This window comes from Haliotis asinina, chromosome 1 (genome assembly GCF_037392515.1).
Source record: "Haliotis asinina isolate JCU_RB_2024 chromosome 1, JCU_Hal_asi_v2, whole genome shotgun sequence".
Taxonomy (NCBI): domain Eukaryota; kingdom Metazoa; phylum Mollusca; class Gastropoda; order Lepetellida; family Haliotidae; genus Haliotis; species Haliotis asinina.
In genome coordinates, this window is record NC_090280.1 from 13019543 (window position 1) to 13041155 (window position 21613).

The following is a 21613-nucleotide window of genomic DNA, read 5'->3' on the forward strand; positions in this document are numbered from 1 at the left end:
AATACAGTATTTTGCACCATGATACAGTCAGGCTCGCTGACTTGGTTGACACTTGTCATCGGTTCCCAATTGCGCAGATCGATGCTCATGCTGTTGGTCCCTGGATTGTCTAGTTCAGACTCGATTATTTACAGACCGCAGTCGTATAACTGGAACATTGCTGAGTGCATTGTAAACTCAGCTCACTCACTCACTCACTACAAGAAACAAGAAGAAACAAACAAACAGTTTTTAGGCTATTACTCCGTATCCCTAAAATTTACACAACTACAAATAGCATATGTGGAAATAACCCTTCGTACTAACTGGATGCGAAAGAGGATATCAAGAACAGCATGTTTACTAGTAAAATTGGGAAAAACTGTTGAAAACAATAGATCAGACTATAGATGGAAATTAGGTCGCTCGGCCAGGTATGACGACTGCCTGCTGGCACAAGGGGCCATCTCAAAGATATTTTGTGCTTTTTCATGTGTGTTGAATATGTCTTGTCTATTGTTTGATACCTCATATGCCTTTCTTTCATAAAGTGTATGCTGTGATGTGTAAAAGAGTATGATACCTGATACCCGTATTAAATGTCTCAAAATATGCATGTGGCATCACCACCCAAAGATCATCAGGGCTGGATATTATTTGTAAATTGTTATGATATGGTGTGTACGTTCCCAGTTTAACTGCCCTAAAGATCATATCTTATCTGGTATCTCAATCCCCCAGCACGACCCCAACCAACTACTACACCCGTCCTGAATTAAGCTCTCCTCGGCCTTTTTAAAGTTTCCTATCTCCCTACCACTGAAACTGTAGTTAAGAAGTTTGGAAAAAATCCAGTGTTATCAATACCTTGATCCTTCAATAATAACGCCGAGCATTATAGACGCACAGCGCCTATATCACGAATAACTATCGACCACTCTCAGCGAACTTGAAAGTGACTGAGCCATGTTGACGCTTTGTCGAACCCTGGATTGTCTTGAATACAGTCGTGGTAATGGAAATGAGAGCAGCGGGGCACCTGGGTTATGGTGTATGGTGACCTGACGTTCAACGACTAATGCATATGTCAGGCAGATGTCACTGTTACACTAGTAAACTATTTATCTCATTAAAGGTATAAAACATTAATACTTGCGACACCGTTATACTGAATATTCACTATTTTATTTGAATAGTATATTGCAAATTACCAGAGAGACACAGCTAACAATGTCATGTGGCTGGTACAATACATTATCTATTCTTGTGCGTGATGTGAAACTGTTAACTACCAAAATCGGGAATTATGTAAAAAGATAGGATATTTAAATATATTTCGCCCTGGTCATTATCTGTCCTGCAAATTTTAATGTGAAGGTCTAGTGCCTCATGTAATTTTGTGTCTCAAATATGATCATGACGCGTCACGTGATAAATAATTGATACGGTGATGAAAACCATTAATAAGTAATTTACACACATGAACATCACATAAAACACTGTTTCTCACAGGTGTACAGTGCCAGCTGTCCAGTCCTGTGTTAGTGAGGGAGTCTGAGACAGCCAGCTTCAGGTGGCAGATACCTGCTGTACCAGGGAGTTTCACTGCTGTGTATGTCATCAGTCCATCTGGAGCTGCGGTACTGCAGGCCAACATAGCCAATTACCACCAGGTATCTCCTGACTACACAGCTCGTGTCACTTACACCGGGAACCTAACTGCTGCCCCCAAGGTCATGGCCTTTGACCTTCGCAGTGTTGTCAGGTCTGATGCTGGGAACTACACCTGTGGGAGGAATGGAATAACTAGCATCATACCACAGTGTGGGCAGAAGCTGGTTGTTCTGGGTAAGAAAAACAATGTACAAGAATGATAGCTACGCAACAGACCGAACATGGTTCTTGTAAGTAAATGTCACAAATATTGGCAATTGCAAATGGTAATCATTTCATAGTGAAGCATTGAAACAAAGATGATACACAACATTGTTTAGTTAAACTACGTGTGAACTGACTGGAAGTACTCAGTTTGCTCCTGATAAAGATATCCATTTCTGTTTGCCACGTAACATATATATTTCTCATCTGACTGAAACTTAAGAGTCATTTTTTTGGCAGTCCTACATCTGTAATCTGTCGTTAGATTCACAAATCACCAACGGTTAATTACGATTTGAATTATTACTTGTTGTCATGGTATTAATAATATTCCTTTCCTATGTATGAGTGAACACTTTCAGATCATCAGCAGATATTTCAGTCAAACGCCTCTATTTATCATAAGAAAATTGTTTCATTTGTAATGAGAAGATGGCCTAAGATCAGAAGAAGACTCTGGCTGCGTTTGTGACTGACTAGGAAGTGACTCCGCAGTTTGAGACGATGTGGTAGGATATGATATCTGGGGAGAATCACATTTGACCCAAGTCAAATTTGTTTGACAGTTTGTGGATGAAGTAGATAGTTTATGACTGGATTCAGCTGAGGGTTTGATTACAGAAGCATAACTGTCTGGAATCTCTTAACAAGTTTTTTGGCATCCGAGAACTCGGATATATCTTGTTAATTTCCATGTGTTCTTTCCAAATCGGGCACTCTTTCGAAAAAGATGAATTGTTTCCTGAACAGTTGGTGCACTTTTTAAATGTACTTGTACAATCTTCCGTTGTGTGTGACTTCTCACCACAGTGAGCACACACAACGGACAATGTACAAGTATTTACACCATGGCCGTACTTCTGGCATTTAAAACATCTGAGTGGACTGGGAATGTACACGTCAACCTTTATGTTGCAATAACCAGCCTTCAATGATTTTGGTGCTGTCGGAGACGAAAAGGAGAAGAGATAAGTATTGGTGGGAACAGTTTCATTGTTTTTACGGGTCGAAAAGCGTTTGACATAGAGCACACCTTGATCTTTCATCTCGTATGCGATGTTAAGTTCTGACATTTCAGCAAATAGTCGGTCGCGGTCCCTGATGATACCTTTGTTTGTATTTAAGGTCTTATGAGCAGAGACCGTAACTGGAACGCCAACGAATGATTCGGTACTCATAAGGTTGGCTGATTGCTGTCTTTTAGCGCATTCAACCAGCAGCGCACCTGAACGTAACTTTCTTAAGTTTTTGACTTCTCCAGCAATACCCTGAATACCCTTAGATATTGCAAAGGGGTTCAGCTTGAAAGGTGTCTTGTCAATAGTTTCAATCACTAGAAAACGTGGCCAGAAATCAATTGATTTGGACGGTCGGATGTCATCATCAATAGGATCAGTTTCAAGAGGATGTTTGGTTTTCTTAGTTGAGGTTTCATAAGCCATGTTTAATGTTTATATTTTCATCACCCGAGCTCCCCACCCACCACGGAGTATCACAAGGACAATGCTAAAAACAAGTGGGTCTCCAACTTGCACCAAAGATACTCGGATGATATACTCCAGCGGAAGAGTTATAAATAACACATCCACCAGATTGGCCCATGAGCCACCGCCTTCTGGGTATAAGACTCTAGGCAAAGTTCAAAACATCATATCGACAATCTTTAACATTTTATATAGAAATGTGCCATGTCCAAAGGTAACTCTTTTCCAAATTAAAACTGTGTAATAACACAAGTCCATACACAGGGCTTGGCGTGACCAGCCGATTGATAGATTCGGGCCGATTCTACCACCCGTCTAGGTGAAGTCAGGGCCGAAGTGGTGTGTTGAGCAACAGGAACACTGAAAATGAAGATTTTATGGATATCAACTTCTTTATATGAGAACACAATGTTTCGGAGTTAATGCTTACTCCTTCATCAGGTGAAGGAGTAAGCATTAACTCCGAAACATTGTGTTCTCATATAAAGAAGTTGATATCCATAAAATCTTCACTCTTATGCATTTCACTTCTAAATGCCCTTCAAAAACAGGAACACTGGTTCTGCTCCCATTGCCCTCAACCACCAGGATCCCCTCCTCCACCGACACAGGAACGCAACCCACGGCAAACGGGTTGGTGGACCAAATATAGCCCCGGGTCCACTACGGGGGTGTCGGCGAGCTCTTGGAGTTACCCAGCACCCACCACGAGGAGGTGGCTCGCCACGGGTGCCTTTAAAGTTTTATATGCGGAAACTTTACGGGCACTGTCTGTCAGAAATATAAAAAAATATGTTTTGAGTTGTTATTCAGTATCCTTAAAATTTGCACAAATACAAATAGCATATGTTGAAATAACTCATTTCGGCCTAACAGGGCATTCAGTCCATATAGATTCAGAATATCCGGAAAAACATGTTTACTCGTAAAATTGGGCAAAACTTGGATAAAATATGACTAGCTGCAGAAAGCAATAAATCAGACTATAGATGGCAATTAGGTCGCTCAGCCAGGTATGACAATGGACTGTCACCTCACTTCGCATGAAATGCATGCATTGCTTACTGGCACAAGGGGCCATCTCAAAGATACTTTCTTCTTTTTCATGTGTGTTGAATATGTCACGTCTCTCGATTAACCTGTTTTTGTTGAGATTTGTAAAAGAATATAATACCTGACACCCATAGAAAAGCATTGTATTAAATGTCTCAAAATATATAGGTGGCATGACCACCCGAAGATCGACAGGGCTGGACATTATTTGTAAATTGTTATGACATGCCATGTATTTCCATTGTTGAACTCCCCTAAGCAATTGTAAAAAGTATTAACTGATATCTCTATCCCCAAGCCCGACCTCAATTATCTGCAGTCCTGGTTTTGCTTTTAAGATGATCCCTCCTATCTGTTTCTTTTATAGTGATAGTGAGACTCCATAGTCTCTACATCTTTATTGTTTCAGCTTGAAAGTTATTATTTTTTATGTGAGCTGTTATTTATAATTAAGGTAAGTATAAAACAAAAATGAGCATTTGAAAAAAGTGTCTTTTTTATACATTTTCATTGCACACTAATTTTCATATAGCTATGGTCTGTTCCAAATAAGTCTGCATTGCTCATTTCTGCACTAATCTCTCCTCAGTAATGTCCTTTTATTACGTTTCCTATCTCCCTACCATTGGAACTGTAGTTAAGCCCTAGTTGGTTTAACAGATATTTCACACTTTCACATATCAACTAGATTAAATTGTAGAGATAAATGTGGTGACAGTTTTTTTTCTATTTCTGACAGTACTGTGGCTGTTTCGCAGCTTGCAAAGTTGTCGACTTTTCGGAGGTTTACGTTTTACCAGCAGCAATCCATTATTGCATTATTTGTAATGATGACGCAGATTGGTATTGCAACATTCCAGATGGAGTCCGTACTCTCCAGACATTCAGACATTCACTTAAAAACAGTTGCAATATATCCAAAAGTTATACTGACACAATCGGCTGCCCTTTTGATTTTCTCAATCCAGATTTGAAGAATTTAGTGAGAGTGCTCATTAAGATAAATTTGTTACCATAGGTTCGTGAGTTTGATATAGCGACTTATGAAGTGTCCCAGTTAAATATCATGCTTGAACTTTGTTCTCATTTGATATTTAACTCGGACACATGATGAATCTCTATATCAAACTCACAAACACATGGTAACTTACAAGCATTTGTATCACCTGACATTGCTTGGCGACATTGTTCTCATGCAGTTTTCATTGAGAATACCACAGTGGCTCTCTCTCCAGTCTGCCTTTAGACTAGACGTGAACCCCTAGAATACATTTGGGACTTTATTTGAAGAAGGATGCAAGCCCCGGTACCATCTATTCATAATCTATGCCATGTAGTCAGGTCATTGCTCTACCCTCATACTTTTAACACATATCATTCTGAGTCAAAACAGATGATTTGTGTATTGTGCCATTATCATTATTAAAATATTGAAGGGAACTTTATTTTTGTGTATGTTCCTGGGGGCAGCAATAACTTATGTTAAAAAAATATATTTGCAAGGACTAGTTCTAAGTATATTCTAGGTAGTGATTGGCTGGAATTGATAGTTATTACACCTGCCAGTACAAATAATATGCAGTTGTATGCAGCTTTATGCATGAGAACTTCTGTCCTAAAGTTTTCTTGCACTTGTTTTCCCCTTGTGGGAAGTAATTTCATGAAACCAGAATTGTTGATAATATTTTTTTTGATGTAGCTGTAACAATGTCTTGCCATGTTCTGCATTAGGTGGAAGTTGTGTTTTATACAATTTCGTCTTTTGCAAGCTACCTGCAGCTGTTTGTCCGCAGCACTCAATGTGCGAGCATCTTCAAGTATAAACAGCCTTGGAGATTCTACCTGCCTTCGTGCAGCTTATTCAGGAGCTAGAGGCATGACAGCCTCACTATGTGTCACAATGCATGCAATAGCGGCGCAACACAGGCTGAAACGAGATGCTCCACTCTATTTGTGTATATCAGAATGAGAGTAATCAGATATTGGTTAAAACTATTACAAATGGACTCATTTAGATACCCAAAGCAGAGCTATCTTACCAGCACTTTCAAACAAAACATACAGGACATCTTTATCCGGGATTGACATTTGTCTATTTGTACCTGAAGTTATCTGTCATTACACTCTGGATTAATGACTGATTTTCACACAGAAATAGATATTACCTGTGTCCAAGACAAGTCTTTGGTATGCACATTCTGTAAATTCAGAATAGCATGGAACAATCTAAATACATAGAGGAAGGAGAAACAACAGTGCAACTTTATCATCCACTGTGAACATTTTATGGATCTGTTAACCTCTGTTATGCCACACAAATGTAACTTACTTGTTCACTAAATCCACAGAAATCAAATTACTATCCTTTAATTTGAAGTATGTATTTAATGTACGAAATGCTTGCTTAATAGCTTTGTTTATTCAGATCAAATCCATGTGACAAAATAATTGTAATTGTACCCCAGGTCATATGGCCTTCAGTATTGAACAAACTGTTTGAAGTCACATAATTTCAACAGGTGTTTCTTACAGTGTTTGCTAACAACATAGGCATTCCTGCTCTGTTATACTTATTGTAAACCAGAAATGATGTCATCAGACTACATTGAGTGATGTCACTAGATGTTTGTTTATAGTATCAAATATCTAATTGTCCGTTCAGATGTCCCCGAGGTAACACTGAGCCCCACGTGTCAACCACACAGAGTCTATGTAGGGCAGCCCAATGCTCAGCTGATCTGCCAAGTGACAGCGGCCAACCCATCAGTGACGTCTTACATCTGGACACACAACGGTTCTCCTATCTCATCAGCAACAAGCAGAGAATACAGTCTGAGTCCTGTCTCCAGGAGCAGTGGAGGAAGCTACACATGTGCTGGGAGGAACTCAGTGGGGACATCTAGTGTGTCAGCTGTCACAGTGGAGGTGCAGTGTAAGTAACATGACTACCCTACTGAAAGACAAGGATGTGTGTGTGTGTGTGTGTGTTGGGGAAGCTAGACATGTGCTGGGAGGAACTCAGTGGGGACATCTAGTGTGTCAGCTGTCACAGTGGAGGTGCAGTGTAAGTAACCTGACTACACTACTGACAGACAAGGATGTGTGTGTTGGGGAAGCTATACATGTACTGGGGACGAACACCATGGGGATGTCTAGAGTGTCAGCTGTCACAGTGGAGGTGCAGTGTAAGTAACCTGACTACACTACTGACAGACAAGGATGTGTGTGTTGGGGAAGCTATACATGTACTGGGAGGAACTCTGTGGGGACATCTAGTGTGTCAGCTGTCACAGTGGAGGTGCAATGTAAGTAACATGACTACACTACTGAAAGACAAGGATGTGTGTGTGTTGGGGAAGCTATACATGTACTGGGAGGAACTCTGTGGGGACATCTAGTGTGTCAGCTGTCACAGTGGAGGTGCAGTGTAAGTAACATGACTACACTACTGAAAGACAAGGATGTGTGTAAGTAACATGACTACAATGATGTAACTTCCAACTATCACCTAAACTGACTATGTGTCTATGAAATGTGTCGAGATCCCATAATTGTAGACAGGAACACTGACATAATGAGACTTACTGAAACATGGCTAAGGCAACACAGTGATGAAGCAAATTAATAACTCTCCCTGGAAACAACCTGCATCACCGCTCACAACCTGATCGTGGCGCAGGGTTCATCTACTGGAACAAGGTAGCAAAACTCCATCAGACAGATGTGTAGTTAACTTTCCTAAATGGGTGTGAGGGCTCTGTCCATGTTGGCGGCTGCGAGACCGCTGAGAAACATGGGCATGGTCCCCAAGGAATTTTTTTAGATAAAGAGCCCCCTAGTGCCATTTCCTGCTTTCTGAAGGTAAAATGATTTATGTAATCTCCAATTTTGTATAATTTTTTCTGCTTCTTTTGACAATTTTTTATGCCTTTTTTTTTTAAAAAATACGTAGCATCTGTCTATAATGTTCTCTACTAACTTTGTTTATTTGTTTGTTTATACATAACTGTATATATGCAAGACAACTATTTCATTCAGTTTAAGTATCAATATATCTACTCTGTAAAAAACAAAATTCACATTCTGATTTGGAGTTTTCTGTAATATCAGTGATCCTTGTCTAGTTAATGGACCAACAACTGTCTACTTCACTGTATCCAGTCTTGTGCTATATGCTTCTACGCACAAGTACCCCCAAGGATGCAAAAGTGTTTGTAATACCGCCAAATTATTTCTTCAGTCCTGACGAGTGTTGATTTAGAATCAGCTTCTACTGAATGTAGGTATTTTCACTCATACGAACTCATTGTTTTGTATGTTATTGTTTATTTTGTCTATCTTGTCTTTTGGAGTTACCTGGATTGAATCCAATTTTTTTTTCAAATTAAATCTTTTGTTAATTATCATTAGGTATTCCACGATATGGCTTCAGATTACAGAGTTCTGAGTATTCGTTATTTTAGGTATGAATGGTTGTTAGTATTACATGTGACTGTATTATTCTGGTTTCGATCATCACTCAGATGGGTTGTTCGCAATCTCAGCATGATTAATTGAGTTAATTCAGGCATGTATTTCTGGGCAGCGGTGAGATTATATGATGCTCAAAAGAGTGTTATGACAATTCTTTGATGTACACAAAATAACCTGTGAAAAGACTTGTAGGAAGGGGGTGGGGGGGGGGGGGGGGGATGGCAGTCTGCCCACCTGTAGTTGTATGCATATCTCAGGCATAGCTTACGTCGTAAAGGCGTAAAGCGCTACATCAGGCTCAGCGGTGCCTTCCTTTTAAGTGGCATGCACAATCAAGGCTTAGTCACGGTGTAGCTAGGCCTGGCATAACGGTTCTAGGCGTAAGTGTGCAATAATTAGATTTCGAACTTTCGCGCTAAAGAACTTCGCGGCACTCATTGATTGATCCATGATGGCCGATTACCGTAAGCAACGAAAACCTAACTTCACCAACTAAGAGGGACGTCAGTGCCATGAAGAACCCGGCTGCTGGGGGTGGACCCCAACCAAAGGAGTCAACATATACATCGTGGGTGCTGGACATCATCGGGCCCCAGTCGTCCTCACTTGTCGGGATAGAGGAGTGTGTTGAATCCGGCCTACCTGACACAGCAGCGCTTGACCTCTCTCAAACATTGGTCGACCTGACACAGCAGCGCTTGACTTCTCTCAAACATCGGCCGACCTGAGACAGCAACGCTTGACTTCTCTCAAACATCTACTGGGTCCCCAGTGCCATCAACATGAGCTGCTTCTTCGCCCAACAGAGCTGCTACATCACTCGGCATCCCTAGGCCTATGGCACCATGCGAATCATTCACGAGTCATGTTATGTGAAGCTACTATGCATATCAATAATTTTTATGTATTATGCAGACACTGATGAAAATTTAGGCTAGATTTTCTATTGGTTTCCAAATTTTGATGTAGGTCATTTTTGCACAATCTGTCTGGACAACTTGTTTGTTTATCCATGGACATAAGATTTCATATTCTTACATTTCACGTAATTGAAATCAGCTTAGATGTCTTACTTGTGACTTACATGTAAATTATTGTGGCAGAAATAATTTCATGAATTTAAATATCGTTGGACCCAAGTAGAAATTTGAACATTTATGAGAAATCATCTTGCCTGCAGTACAATTTCTGTTTCATTTTGCAAGTTGATAAATATCATGTAATTAGTCAAATGTTGGTCGAAATACTGAACTGAAAATATGTGCACACTGCATAAAAGAATTGACAATCGCATGTGAAAGTGTACAAAGATTAAGCCTAAACTCATTTCATGGAAACTATTTATGCTACACTGACATAACATGCAAATGTATGGTAATAGCATCTCGTGTTCAATTATAAATGGCTACAGTCTGTATGTATACTTTAATTTTCCTCTGGGACTCAAGGGGAGACAATTTGTCCATTGTACCAATCTTTTGCCTCTAACATAGAGGAGACGGGTTCGTCCCACTCACATATGTTGTCAATTTTTTTTACCATCTTGTTTTATGATTATGGTAAAATGAAAACACCTGTAGTCATATTTCATTTAATTTACAGACAGTTGTGCATCTCGCGATCATCCGGTGCAAGCAGTGAAGAGGAAGGCGACAGGCGACAGTGATGATCTTTACAGGCAGCTGCTGACCCTGGAGAATGAGAGAGATAAAGCAGAGACTGAGAGGGCAGCTGCAGAAACTGAGAGGTCCAGGGAGGAGACAGTCAAACTTAAACTGGAGATTAAGTTGTTAGAGAGACCACTGGAATCAGAGGTTTTCAGCATACCTATTCAGACACTTTCTGAGAGCTAATTTGCTGGATATCATTTATTCGACATATTGAAAAACAAAGATACTTATTAAAACAATTGAATAGTCTATATATTTTTTGTCGTTATATCAATGTGCTTTTATCGCAATCCACATCCACACTGAATATTATCTCCATCATGCTGAACTGCAATCCAAACCTTCAAAATGACTAAAATTCGCATACATGTAGTTTCATAGGGACATGCATGTCAGTGTGTGAAATATTTACATTTCATAACGCATTTCATGTACCATAGTATACATGTAGACACCACATGAATATGGTTAAAATATTTTTCAGATAGAAAAATCATGCAACATTACGTTTAGAAATAACTTCATTGACATATCTTCAACCAGTTTAAAACTATGGTCCGGAAAAGAAATATGAACCGTGACTGGCAGACGGACAGCACTCAGTCCTCTGTCCATCGTCCAATTCATGGCAGGGGATAATAGGAACACAATATTGGATTGCTTAAAGCTCTTCGAGTCTTTGTTGGCTTATAGGGTATTGTCAACACGATTGTTCTTCACTATAGTGAATAAAATATTATGTCACTTAACACCGTATGAATAAGTCAACATGATGGGGTGTATCAACTTACAAATAGCATATCACTGAGCAAAGAATCTCTGAATGGTGTGATCTCTCCTCAGTTTCGCAGGGGAATACCAGCAAGGGCATACTCAACGGCCAAGTTGTGCAGAACGAACACTGCACTGATGATAGAGCAGCAACGTTTGGGTGGGTATCTCAGCTCAGAGTGGAGGCAGTGGAAGCTGCATTTTATGACACCAAAACATCTCTCTATACAGTTTCTCCTTAAGGCATGGGAGAAGTTGTATCATTCTTCTTGTCCGTGGATTTCTCACAGGTGTCATGGGCCATGTGAGATTTTTGGTCAACATACGTGCATCATGGACGGATCCCGGCCACTTAACAATGCAGTTCAACTCTCAACTTTGAGTTGCACACTGCATGGACATTGATCGAATGATAATCTTTACAACTGATATAGTTATATTCCTGTTTTCTTGGAGCTTGGATTCTTACATCAACACAACCAACCACTCCCGGAAAACCGGCCAGATTAAAGAAACTGTCTTTAATGCGTGTTAATTCATTGGCATCTGGAAAAAATGTCCAAATGTTCATTTTACACTGAAGTGATAGGGACACCCTCCTAACAACTCACTGTCGAATGGTGCACATTGATGGTATCACCGACAACGTTCTGAAATGAACCTGTAGCGTAGAAGCGCAAGGCAACGGGCACTTGCAACTCAGGAGATAAAGTGGATCTGCGGTAAACACCACGGTTGATGTCATAAATGAACAATCCTGAATTCTCTGAAACCTGAATCGACTATGAAGATCAAGATCGTCAAACACTTCCAACAGGTTCGTTCTGTCTCTGAATATCCTCTTTCTGTTCAAGTGTCGTCTGCGGTAAACTACAGCCGCCATTGATCAGCTACGCCTGCTTAAGCAAAGGATGTGCATTAGGGCGTAGATTTGCATCTGGGCGCAATTCACATTTATGTCCGGAGTTGGATTTACGCCTGAGATATGGCACTGAGTTCCTTCTGGCACATTAATAGCTACCCCATGACACACACACTGTCAATAGCACACACACACACAGATAGACACACACAGACACACCCACACACTCATGATCAGACACACACAGACAGACAGACTTGTCATGGCTTTTTTGTTGTTTTTTTCAAATTGTATTCTAAGAAAGTGTCATTGCAGTTACAGTGTTATCACAGCTTTTGAATGAATGACCTAACTTGACAGCATGGCAGCTGACAGCAGGAATTACAGCAAAGCTAGTCTGCTATATTGTCTAAATAACAGAGACTGCACAGAATCACAATCAGTGAGAAGTTGTCTCTTTCAGTCTCCAGTGACTAGCCCGAAGAGTTTGTGAAACTGAAAACACTTTCGTAATGGAATGTTGTTTGATTGGATTCAAATGTGATTTTTTTCAGCTACATAATTGTCAAATGGTTGATGGCGTGATTCATTGAGGGTCAAAATGCTGTTCATTGACAGGATATTCTTATCACTTGGAACTTGAATAACCTTATGTGCTGGTATCTATCTATGCCTGTTGCTCTTTTTCAAGGATTATCATGTTCTTTCTTGAAAAGGTCAGCCTGCTTCTGCTTACAAGCTGGTCTGTAAATCAGGTGTTGCTAGGTTGTATCCCAAACCATGCGCTTGAAGCAAGAAAAATGAACCGTTATAACTGCAGTAGTCTCGCCAGTAAAAATCACGATACAACTTGTGAATTGTCACAAAACAACATTCATCTCCAGGTTCAGTCTAAGCCTCAGGCACTAAGTAATGGTATTGGGCACCCAGAGATATTCTTAAGGACAATTCTAAGATGGCACCATTTGAAAGTCTCAAACAGCATAACATACTCAGTAGCGCTACATTTCTTGGTGGGCAGGAAACATTACCATGTTTAATGTTTTCAACCAAACACTGTCCATTCACGAGTAAACAGCTACATGATGTTTGTACTGTCCCCATGTGGTTTACTGTAATCTGAAATTTAACTAAACTAATAAAGAGAAGATATTTCACCTGAATGTCAACCCTCTTCAAACTGTTTATCCATTGTTTGTCTGTTTGTTTTCTGCTTTATATTAAGTGTCTTTAAATTTAGCATCTTAGAAAAGATATATGCTGTTGGTCAAATACGCTACAATAGTGCGGGGTAAGTGTACTTTCCTGGAACCAACTGGTACCTGGCTTTTTGATTTAGACCATCCATGCTAGCGACAAACAAATACAAAGGAAACTTCTAAATCGTCTAATGGTATTTTATTATTGGGATGGTTTGAAATGCACAATCCCACAGCCAACAAATGTGCTGTGAGTAAATTGAATGTCTGGGGAGTGCATCAACCTCTGACCTAGCTAGTTGTCCAGCAAACCATTCTCACGATTTCCTTGTGGTTATGTACCCAATTCTTAAATACGTCACATTTAATTAGTACATTCATGATTTCCCCGAATTGTGACTGTTTCTGTGTACTTTGTTTAGAGGACATAAATCCTCTAAGTCACTAATTTGTTAGTGACAGTGTACAAGGCCTGTACCTTGTACTCCACCAATCGTTAACTAACAAGCTACAATTTAGGAATGCTTCAGTGTAAAAACTGCCAGAAAAACTAATCCTGTCATCACTCGATGTTTCAACATATGTAGTCCGCCAAAGAACTGTACGACTCAAGCTTCCTTCAACCTCTGTGATCATATTCTTGTTCAAGACAACTGAATGTTAAATTAATGATAGAACATTTAAATGATCATCATTAGTGCCTCAAGTGCTGTGGATTATTGATGTCACTGTTTCCTTCAAGACAAACCTTCAGTGTCAGTTCCCCAGTCCACACCTGTCAGGGAGTCACAGACTCTCAACATATCCTGCTCTGTGGATGCCAACCCTGCAGCAGCTGTGACATGGACAAAGAAAGATGACAGCAGCTTTACTTCTCAGCCTGGATCTACTCTGACCATCAGTAACATACAGAGATCACAGACCGGGACATATGTGTGTACAGCTACCAACACCCTCAGTCCTTGTGTGGGGACTGCTTTGCCACAGTCTGAGTCTAGAGAGATGACAGTGGATGTACAGTGTAAGTTTTATTGTTAGAATGCTGGACATTTAGTCATGAGTTAAACCTTCAAGGTCCAAGAGCTCATTGTTCTAAGTTTTTGTCAGATCAGCAGAAGAAAGACATTGTCCTTCAACATCTTAACAGCAAGGTTTATGAACCTCTTCACCATGAAGACTTTCAGAACTCAGAAGATCCCATTTCCTCTGGCATTAGCTCCAGCAGCAAGGCTGGCATAAAATAAGGCCATTAACTTCAGTAGGACAGGTGAAACCCATTACCAGTAGTTCAAGGGAGATTACTCTCTCTCTACCTCGTTCAGGCAAATGTAGGCCCACATTTTGAAACTAATGTACCTTGTAAACATCAAATAAATTATGTCTCACAAATAAATGCTCAAACATTCAATATAAGTGTGGCGTATTGACTTACAATGTATGAAATAAATAGTTAAACAACACCAAAAGACATTAGGGCGCGCCCGGCGAAACTAGGCCGTGGACTCATTAATGTTCATGAGTTGTTTCCTTTTGTGGAAAGGTTTTCACGCTGTGTAGGATGCCATTGGTTGAGATTATAAACTTTGACGTCATAAATAAGGGTCATATGGTAATTGCTTTACCATGTCTGCCGCATTTGTACAACAACAGGTCTACACGATGATATAATAGCTTCATAATTATGGATCATAGATGAGTTCCGAGAATGCTGTGTAAATTTAACCTGCCGTAAAAGCCTTCAAGGACAAGAACAGATTTTGTTACTTTTGTGGATTCACATCCAAAGACAACTATTTCCCAATTTTCAAGAGGAGGAGGAGGTAAATGAACATCTGCATTCTCATGGATGTAAACCACCTTTTCCTGAACATGATTTGGATATTTGTGTTACTACATATATCGACAGAAGGCGGCATTCCACAACCAAAGGTACAAAGGAAACACTATGAATTCAGTGCTTTATATGAACAGACTGAGATTTTAAATTTTATATACGTCAAACATTCAGGTATCTTAAAAACACCACTGACTATACCATCAGGACCCTTCTGACCAAATATCTCAGTGGCTTCTGTTGAGAAGTATGATGAATTTGGGGCTTGTTTTTGTGTGTGTTATTCGTGACTGACGTGTTTGTCTCAGGATATTAGAATGAACTGAGGAGAGTTGTTTATGGCTTGCCTGCCAAGGAAGGAAGAATAAAACAGTTACTGGTTTGGTGGTCAAAGAAAAAACAATCATACATTAGTCTTATTATCATGTTTAATCGCACCAATATTGTGAACAATCTTGCTGTGAACCGGAACTATATTTCAACTCAGGAATCTTTACAAGTTATGACATTTGAAGATGAGGCAGTTCAACGCATCTTTGGGGATACCTGATGATGTATGACTTTGCAATCGTTTCCCATGGAGGATTTAAAATTCTATTGATGAGATGATTTGATGGACTTACCTTTGTTGGAAGATTGTTCTGGTGGGTAGAGTCCCTACTGTGCACTGGTGGTCATGCTAAATCATACAGTTGTTGGTTGGCTTTGGAGGCATTTATGTATTTTACTGGATATTGCATGTATTGACACACAGCCACAACAGTGAATGTGATTTAATTCAGATGGGTGTAATATGCAATGACACTGAAAAGACCTTTGAACTTATGAAAGAAAATAACCTGCTTGCCTCTACAATGAACTGTGAAACATGTAAAATGTCCATGTCATGGCAAAAAGACAGAAAGATCAAATCTGATGGTCATGTATGGCGTTGCACAAAATGTAGGAAATGTAAATCTGCAAGATTTGGAAGTTTCTGGGAACTTGGTACATTGTTAAGGATCTTGTACCTTTTTTGCCATCACATTCAAAGTTACATCACTTTGAAAATGTTGACCGTGAGTTAGAATACTGTCTATAACTGATATAATCTATGCTGTGATTTAATGTCTTGTTCTCTCCTTGATGACCCTATTGTACTTGGTGGAGTTTGTGGAAATGAATGAGAGTAAATGGGGGAGAAGAAGAAAATACAACATTGGTTCTATTCAAGGTATTAAGGATCTTTGGTCTGATTGACAAACAAAGTAAACAGCTTCTTCTTTTTAATGTATGTAACAGAACAACTGAACAGATGAATTAAAAAATATACTTGTCTACAAAATGCAGGGTATGAACATGACACTGTTAAACACAAAGATGGTTATGTAGATTAAAAAACTGGGGCCCACACCAATTCAATTGAAGGATTTGGGGGCAATGCAAAAGCAAAGTTCAAGACAATACATGGTGTCCCAAAAGAACAGCTGGCTTCTCATCTTGATCAGCTCATGTTTAGATGGAACAACAAAGATGGTTCTATGTTCACAATCATGCTTCGTCTTATTGCCAAATATTACACATTGCAAAGCAATTCATGGGGTATGCTTCATACATTTTGTATGACAGTACTGAAATGCCATCAAATTTTTGTGACTATAGCTAGCATCAGTTCTTGTTAAAGGATTCATGCTTGTTACGCTTCTAAGTGCCCATAAATTAACATTTCAAACATAGGGTGCTGAAAGTATGTATGGTATAATATAGTTCCTGGAATGAATATGTCATTTTTTCATCATGAGAGTGAGTTATTTTTGTATTGTTTGAATGGTTAGAAAAGTAGATTTAGTTGGTTTTCAAAATGTGGGCCCACCTAAAAAATCTCTGAAGAAAAACACGTCAGTGGACCGATATATCTGTCCACTTTTAAGAACTTCAGTTTAGAAGGTGAGCTTGATGCATAATCACAGTATGCAGATTTATTTATCTTCTTAAAATGGGGGCCCACCACTAATTGGGCTATAGGGATGAAAAATAAGTGGGCCCACATGTGTTTTCATGTCCATGCAGTATCATAGTTGACATCGATGTAGTACTGCTTGATATCCAACTGTTAGTAAGGACAATGGAATGGCCTACCTTTCCTGGCTAAGACATCAGTTACTTCAACAACATGGGGTACTCTTTGATGCTATATTTCGAGTAGGATTACTAAGAAAATAGCTCTATCTATACAATGTAGACCCCAGTAACAAGCTAGTGGGTGAATTCGGTTATACTAGTATTTGACAAACATGCAGAAAAGTCATGAAGCTCAGTAATGCTATTCATATTGATGGAAATGGTTCTCTATATAGAATAACCTGGGCATTTTTAATGATGAACCTGATGGACTATATCGTACATCGCTTCCCAGCGCCATGTTTTTCTCAGATACAAAACTAAACGTCATAGCTTCAAGCTGTATTTAGAGTTAGCTCCCCTCGCAACTCGAACCACTGATAATGCGGTTTCGCCATAGAACAAGTCTTAACTGGCACATAGTGCATCTAGTACTACGTTGGGATGTCATAGCAAAGAATGTGTTTCCAATACAATCTAAAAGGTCTGCTTCCATGACAGTCTAAAAGGCAACTCCATATCCCACCTCTGACATCCATTCTAAGATCAGAAGATATACAAACTTTATCACTCCGTTAAGTCAGAGCACTTTGTATTTAATATTTGTAAATATTGTTTAGAAGAAGGAAGTTTAAAGGGTTATTGATACCATTGTCACTCATCACCTGCACAGCTCTTTCTAGAACAACTCTAACCTTCTTGATGCAAGGACTAGACCCACATGTAGTCTGTGTTGGCATTACATAGTAACAGATCTCTGTCATCCTTCATGGAAGGATGTTTTGTTTATAGTAGTCTCATACTGCTTTTGACAACCATCAGACATTGCACTGCAGAAGTTGTTGCTGGTGTTTAGCAATCTGGTCAATCAGTGGCAACATTTAACTATGTAATTCAGATCATGAGGATAAATGTAACATGTTATATTTGTGATTACAATTTTAGTAAAGGGCAGATTCTTGTACTTTTGTTCAGGGATTTGAACACAAATGCTCAGAGTCTGGCACCAAACTGCCAGCATAAAGAGTCAGCCTCCTAACCCGCTCAGCCAATGCAACTTCCATAAGAATGGAAGTGGCACAACTGACTGCAGTCCTTGTGTATTCAGATAAGTGCTAAGTGACACGGCTCCCACCGACAAAAGCCATGATTATACAGTGCTGTTTAGAAAGTGATCAAATACAACATATGCTACATTGGACCACTTTCTAAAAAGCATTTGTGTAATTACAGATTTCAGCCGAATAACTTTTAGTTAACCGAAAGAGATATCATCACAACAATCACTTGCATTCAATGTAGTGACATCTTGTGAACACGTTTTGGCATGTATATAGTGTCCTTCATTTAAGCTAAACAAATTAAAACAGTTAGTAAAACAAACTGATTTTTTTTCTTTTCACAATTGGAATGACAATCTGAAAGAGGTATACTTGAATCTAATATTAATACTTTTTAGATGACCAACCCATGGCAATGATTCTAATCATAACAACAATTGTGTAACAATATCATATTTCTATTGTATTTGTTCATTCAGATGTTCCTGAGGTAACACTGAGCCCCACGTGTCAACCACACAGAGTCTATGTAGGGCAGCCCAATGCTCAACTGATCTGTCAAGTGACAGCCGCCAACCCATCAGTGACGTCTTACATCTGGACACACAACGGTTCTCCTATCTCATCAGCAACAAGCAGAAAATACAGTCTGAGTCCTGTCTCCAGGAGCAGTGGAGGAAGCTACACATGTGCTGGGAGGAACTCCGTGGGGACGTCTAGTGTGTCAGCTGTCACAGTGGAGGTGCAGTGTAAGTAACATGACTACCCTACTGAAAGACAAGGATGTGTGTTGGGGAAGGTATACATGTGTTGGGAAGAACTCAGTGGGGACATCTAGTGTGTCAGCTGTCACAGTGGAGGTGCAGTGTAAGTAACATGACTACACTACTGAAAGACAAGGATGAGTGTGTGTTAGGGGAGCTATACATGTACTGGGAGGAACTCCGTGGGGACGTCTAGTGTGTCAGCTGTCACAGTGGAGGTGCAGTGTAAGTAATATGAGTACACAGTGCTGAAAGACAAGGATGCGTGTGTGTTGGGGAAGCCATCTCATCTCATGACCTCTCTTTAAAACATTAGGGCTATGTATTGCACTGAATTTGTTTTGCCATATATTGTGATATACACTCCTGTATTTTGCAGTACATACTGCAAAATAATGTAAAAGAACAGTTTCTGAGATCTGCCCATTTTGCAATGTTCTAACACCTTCAAAATGATATGTGAGTAGCCAGTGTGCAGTTATGGAACTTACTGTGCTAAATGGTGACCAGTGACAAGGATTCTTTGGGCAATTGTTTTTGTATAAAACATTGTGTCCAAGCATAAAGATCGAGACAACAGCTGTGATTTCACTTGACTACATAGCATGCGTGCATGAAAAGATGGAAATAGTAACTTAGATGTACAATTGACAACATTTTTGAGTTCATAAATGTAGTGTAATACATAATTTTTACAATTTCATATTGTGGTTCACTGGTATACCGGTAATACCATGCAGCCGTATAAAACATTCATTTTTGTGGGATCTTATTATCTGCTCTGATACATTTGAAGTCAAAACTAGAAAAAAGCAGAGAGGGTTGTTGATGACAGCATGAAATTCTTGCTTATTCCCGAGTCTTATTTAGTTTCAAACATTAGATTGACTGAAACACAATGGAAAGAACATTATTTATACATGATATCATGTTCCCTAAATTTACACTTTTAAACATATATTTGGAGAATATAAATTTCAGCTTAGTGGCATGTATTTTGGACAATGTAAATTGCAGCAAAACAAACTTGAAAACGTCCACAAATACCATGTGCAAAACCAACTACTGTCTTAACTACATTGAATAAACAGCAAGCTTAATATTTCAAATATCTTTCATACCAAAAAAATTTGTGAACAAATTTTTAAGTGAAAGCCAATTCAAGTCAAGTCCAAAACAACCGCAAAACCTAAATTATGAAAAAATATTTTACTGTGTATGGTATAAGATAAGAAAATGCATTTACAAGCAAGCAAAAGATTATTTTCAGACCATAGTTTCCCTCTCGTGTTTGACACAACTGAGTAAGAGAGGAGTGATTGAAGTTCACCAGCAGTTGTGGAAGATGAGTACATCACGGAAAAACAGTACATCACGACCAGTTGAAGCCAGAAAGGATGAAATGATTGGCTGCTCCTCCGGGGATTGAACATGCCGTGAGAGGCCAGGTCCATTCCATCCTGTGTTGTCACACACACAGAGTCCCTTCCTCTGTGGATGAGGCACTACATGAGGAGGGGATAGCTCATCAAAGGTTAACTTGCAGTCCAATTTTGCTGTGAAAACTTGCTGCGCCTGCCACGACCTCCGCTCATATAAGCTGCACTGGTTTGCACATCTGGGTTCGAGCACTGCAACACAGAACGAACAACGGAGAAAACAGAGCACATGAACAAAGCAAAAACACATATATGATGTTACAGATTTATTAATGCAGTTACAATAATGTGGAAGAATAATGCATTAAGACATATGTGAATACATGGTGAGTTACATCTTAATACAGTGGAATGGTGACACACAGTTGTAATGTTTTAAGTACTCCGCGTACGCTTCATATACAATTCCCATTTTGAGTGGAAAAACGTCGCATGGCATGTTGGGTAGGGCTAGTTCAGGAGTCACGTCCGCCATGTTTGTACCTTAACGGTATTAAAACCAGAATCGAACATTTATCCATGTTTTGTGATCCATCACAAATTGGCGACGAGGTAAACTAAATCTACATGTTCAGCAGCATGTCTGGTCACCATATTTTCGGTGAATTCAAGCCTAGTGAAGAAACTTGGGCATGTTACATCGAGCGGTTGGACGCATACTTTGTTACCAACGATGTAACCGAAGAAGAAAAGAAACGATCGTTTCTCATCAGTGTTGTGGGTCCTAAAACTTACGGACTTATGCGAAATCTAGTTTCGCCTGATAAACCGAAGGATGTTCAGTTCGACGTGCTCACCTCGGCTGTTCAGGATCACCATCACCCCCGACCGTCCGCCATAGTGCAACGTTACAAGTTCAACACATGCTTCCGGCAGCCCGGTCAGACTATCGGAGGATATGTAGCCGATCTTAGGCAGATCGCAGAATTCTGTGATTACGGAGAGGAACTTGAAAACAATCTGAGGGACAGATTAGTGTGTGGCGTAGCGAATGACCGCATACAACGGCGATTACTCTCTGAAACGAACTTGAACTACAAACGTGC

The 21613-nt window shown here is 39.7% G+C and overlaps 2 protein-coding genes across 2 annotated transcripts in view; both read left to right on the forward strand.

Moving 5' to 3' along the window:
* Positions 1–10786, forward strand: part of LOC137287190 (protein sax-3-like) — a 42016-nt gene extending 31230 nt beyond the window's left edge. The window contains exons 6-8 of the mRNA XM_067819372.1: positions 1492–1827; positions 7057–7326; positions 10470–10786. Of these exons, the coding sequence (XP_067675473.1) occupies positions 1492–1827; positions 7057–7326; positions 10470–10720 (857 nt within the window). The 3' untranslated portion in view covers positions 10721–10786. The remainder of the gene's footprint in view (positions 1–1491; positions 1828–7056; positions 7327–10469) is intronic.
* Positions 10787–12092: 1306 nt separating this feature from the next.
* Positions 12093–19121, forward strand: LOC137292151 (B-cell receptor CD22-like). The gene is made up of 4 exons (XM_067823734.1): positions 12093–12125; positions 13055–13079; positions 14112–14390; positions 18844–19121. Exons 1-4 carry the CDS (start codon positions 12093–12095, stop codon positions 19119–19121), a joined length of 615 nt encoding a protein of 204 aa, XP_067679835.1.
* The last annotated feature ends 2492 nt before the right edge of the window (positions 19122–21613 follow it).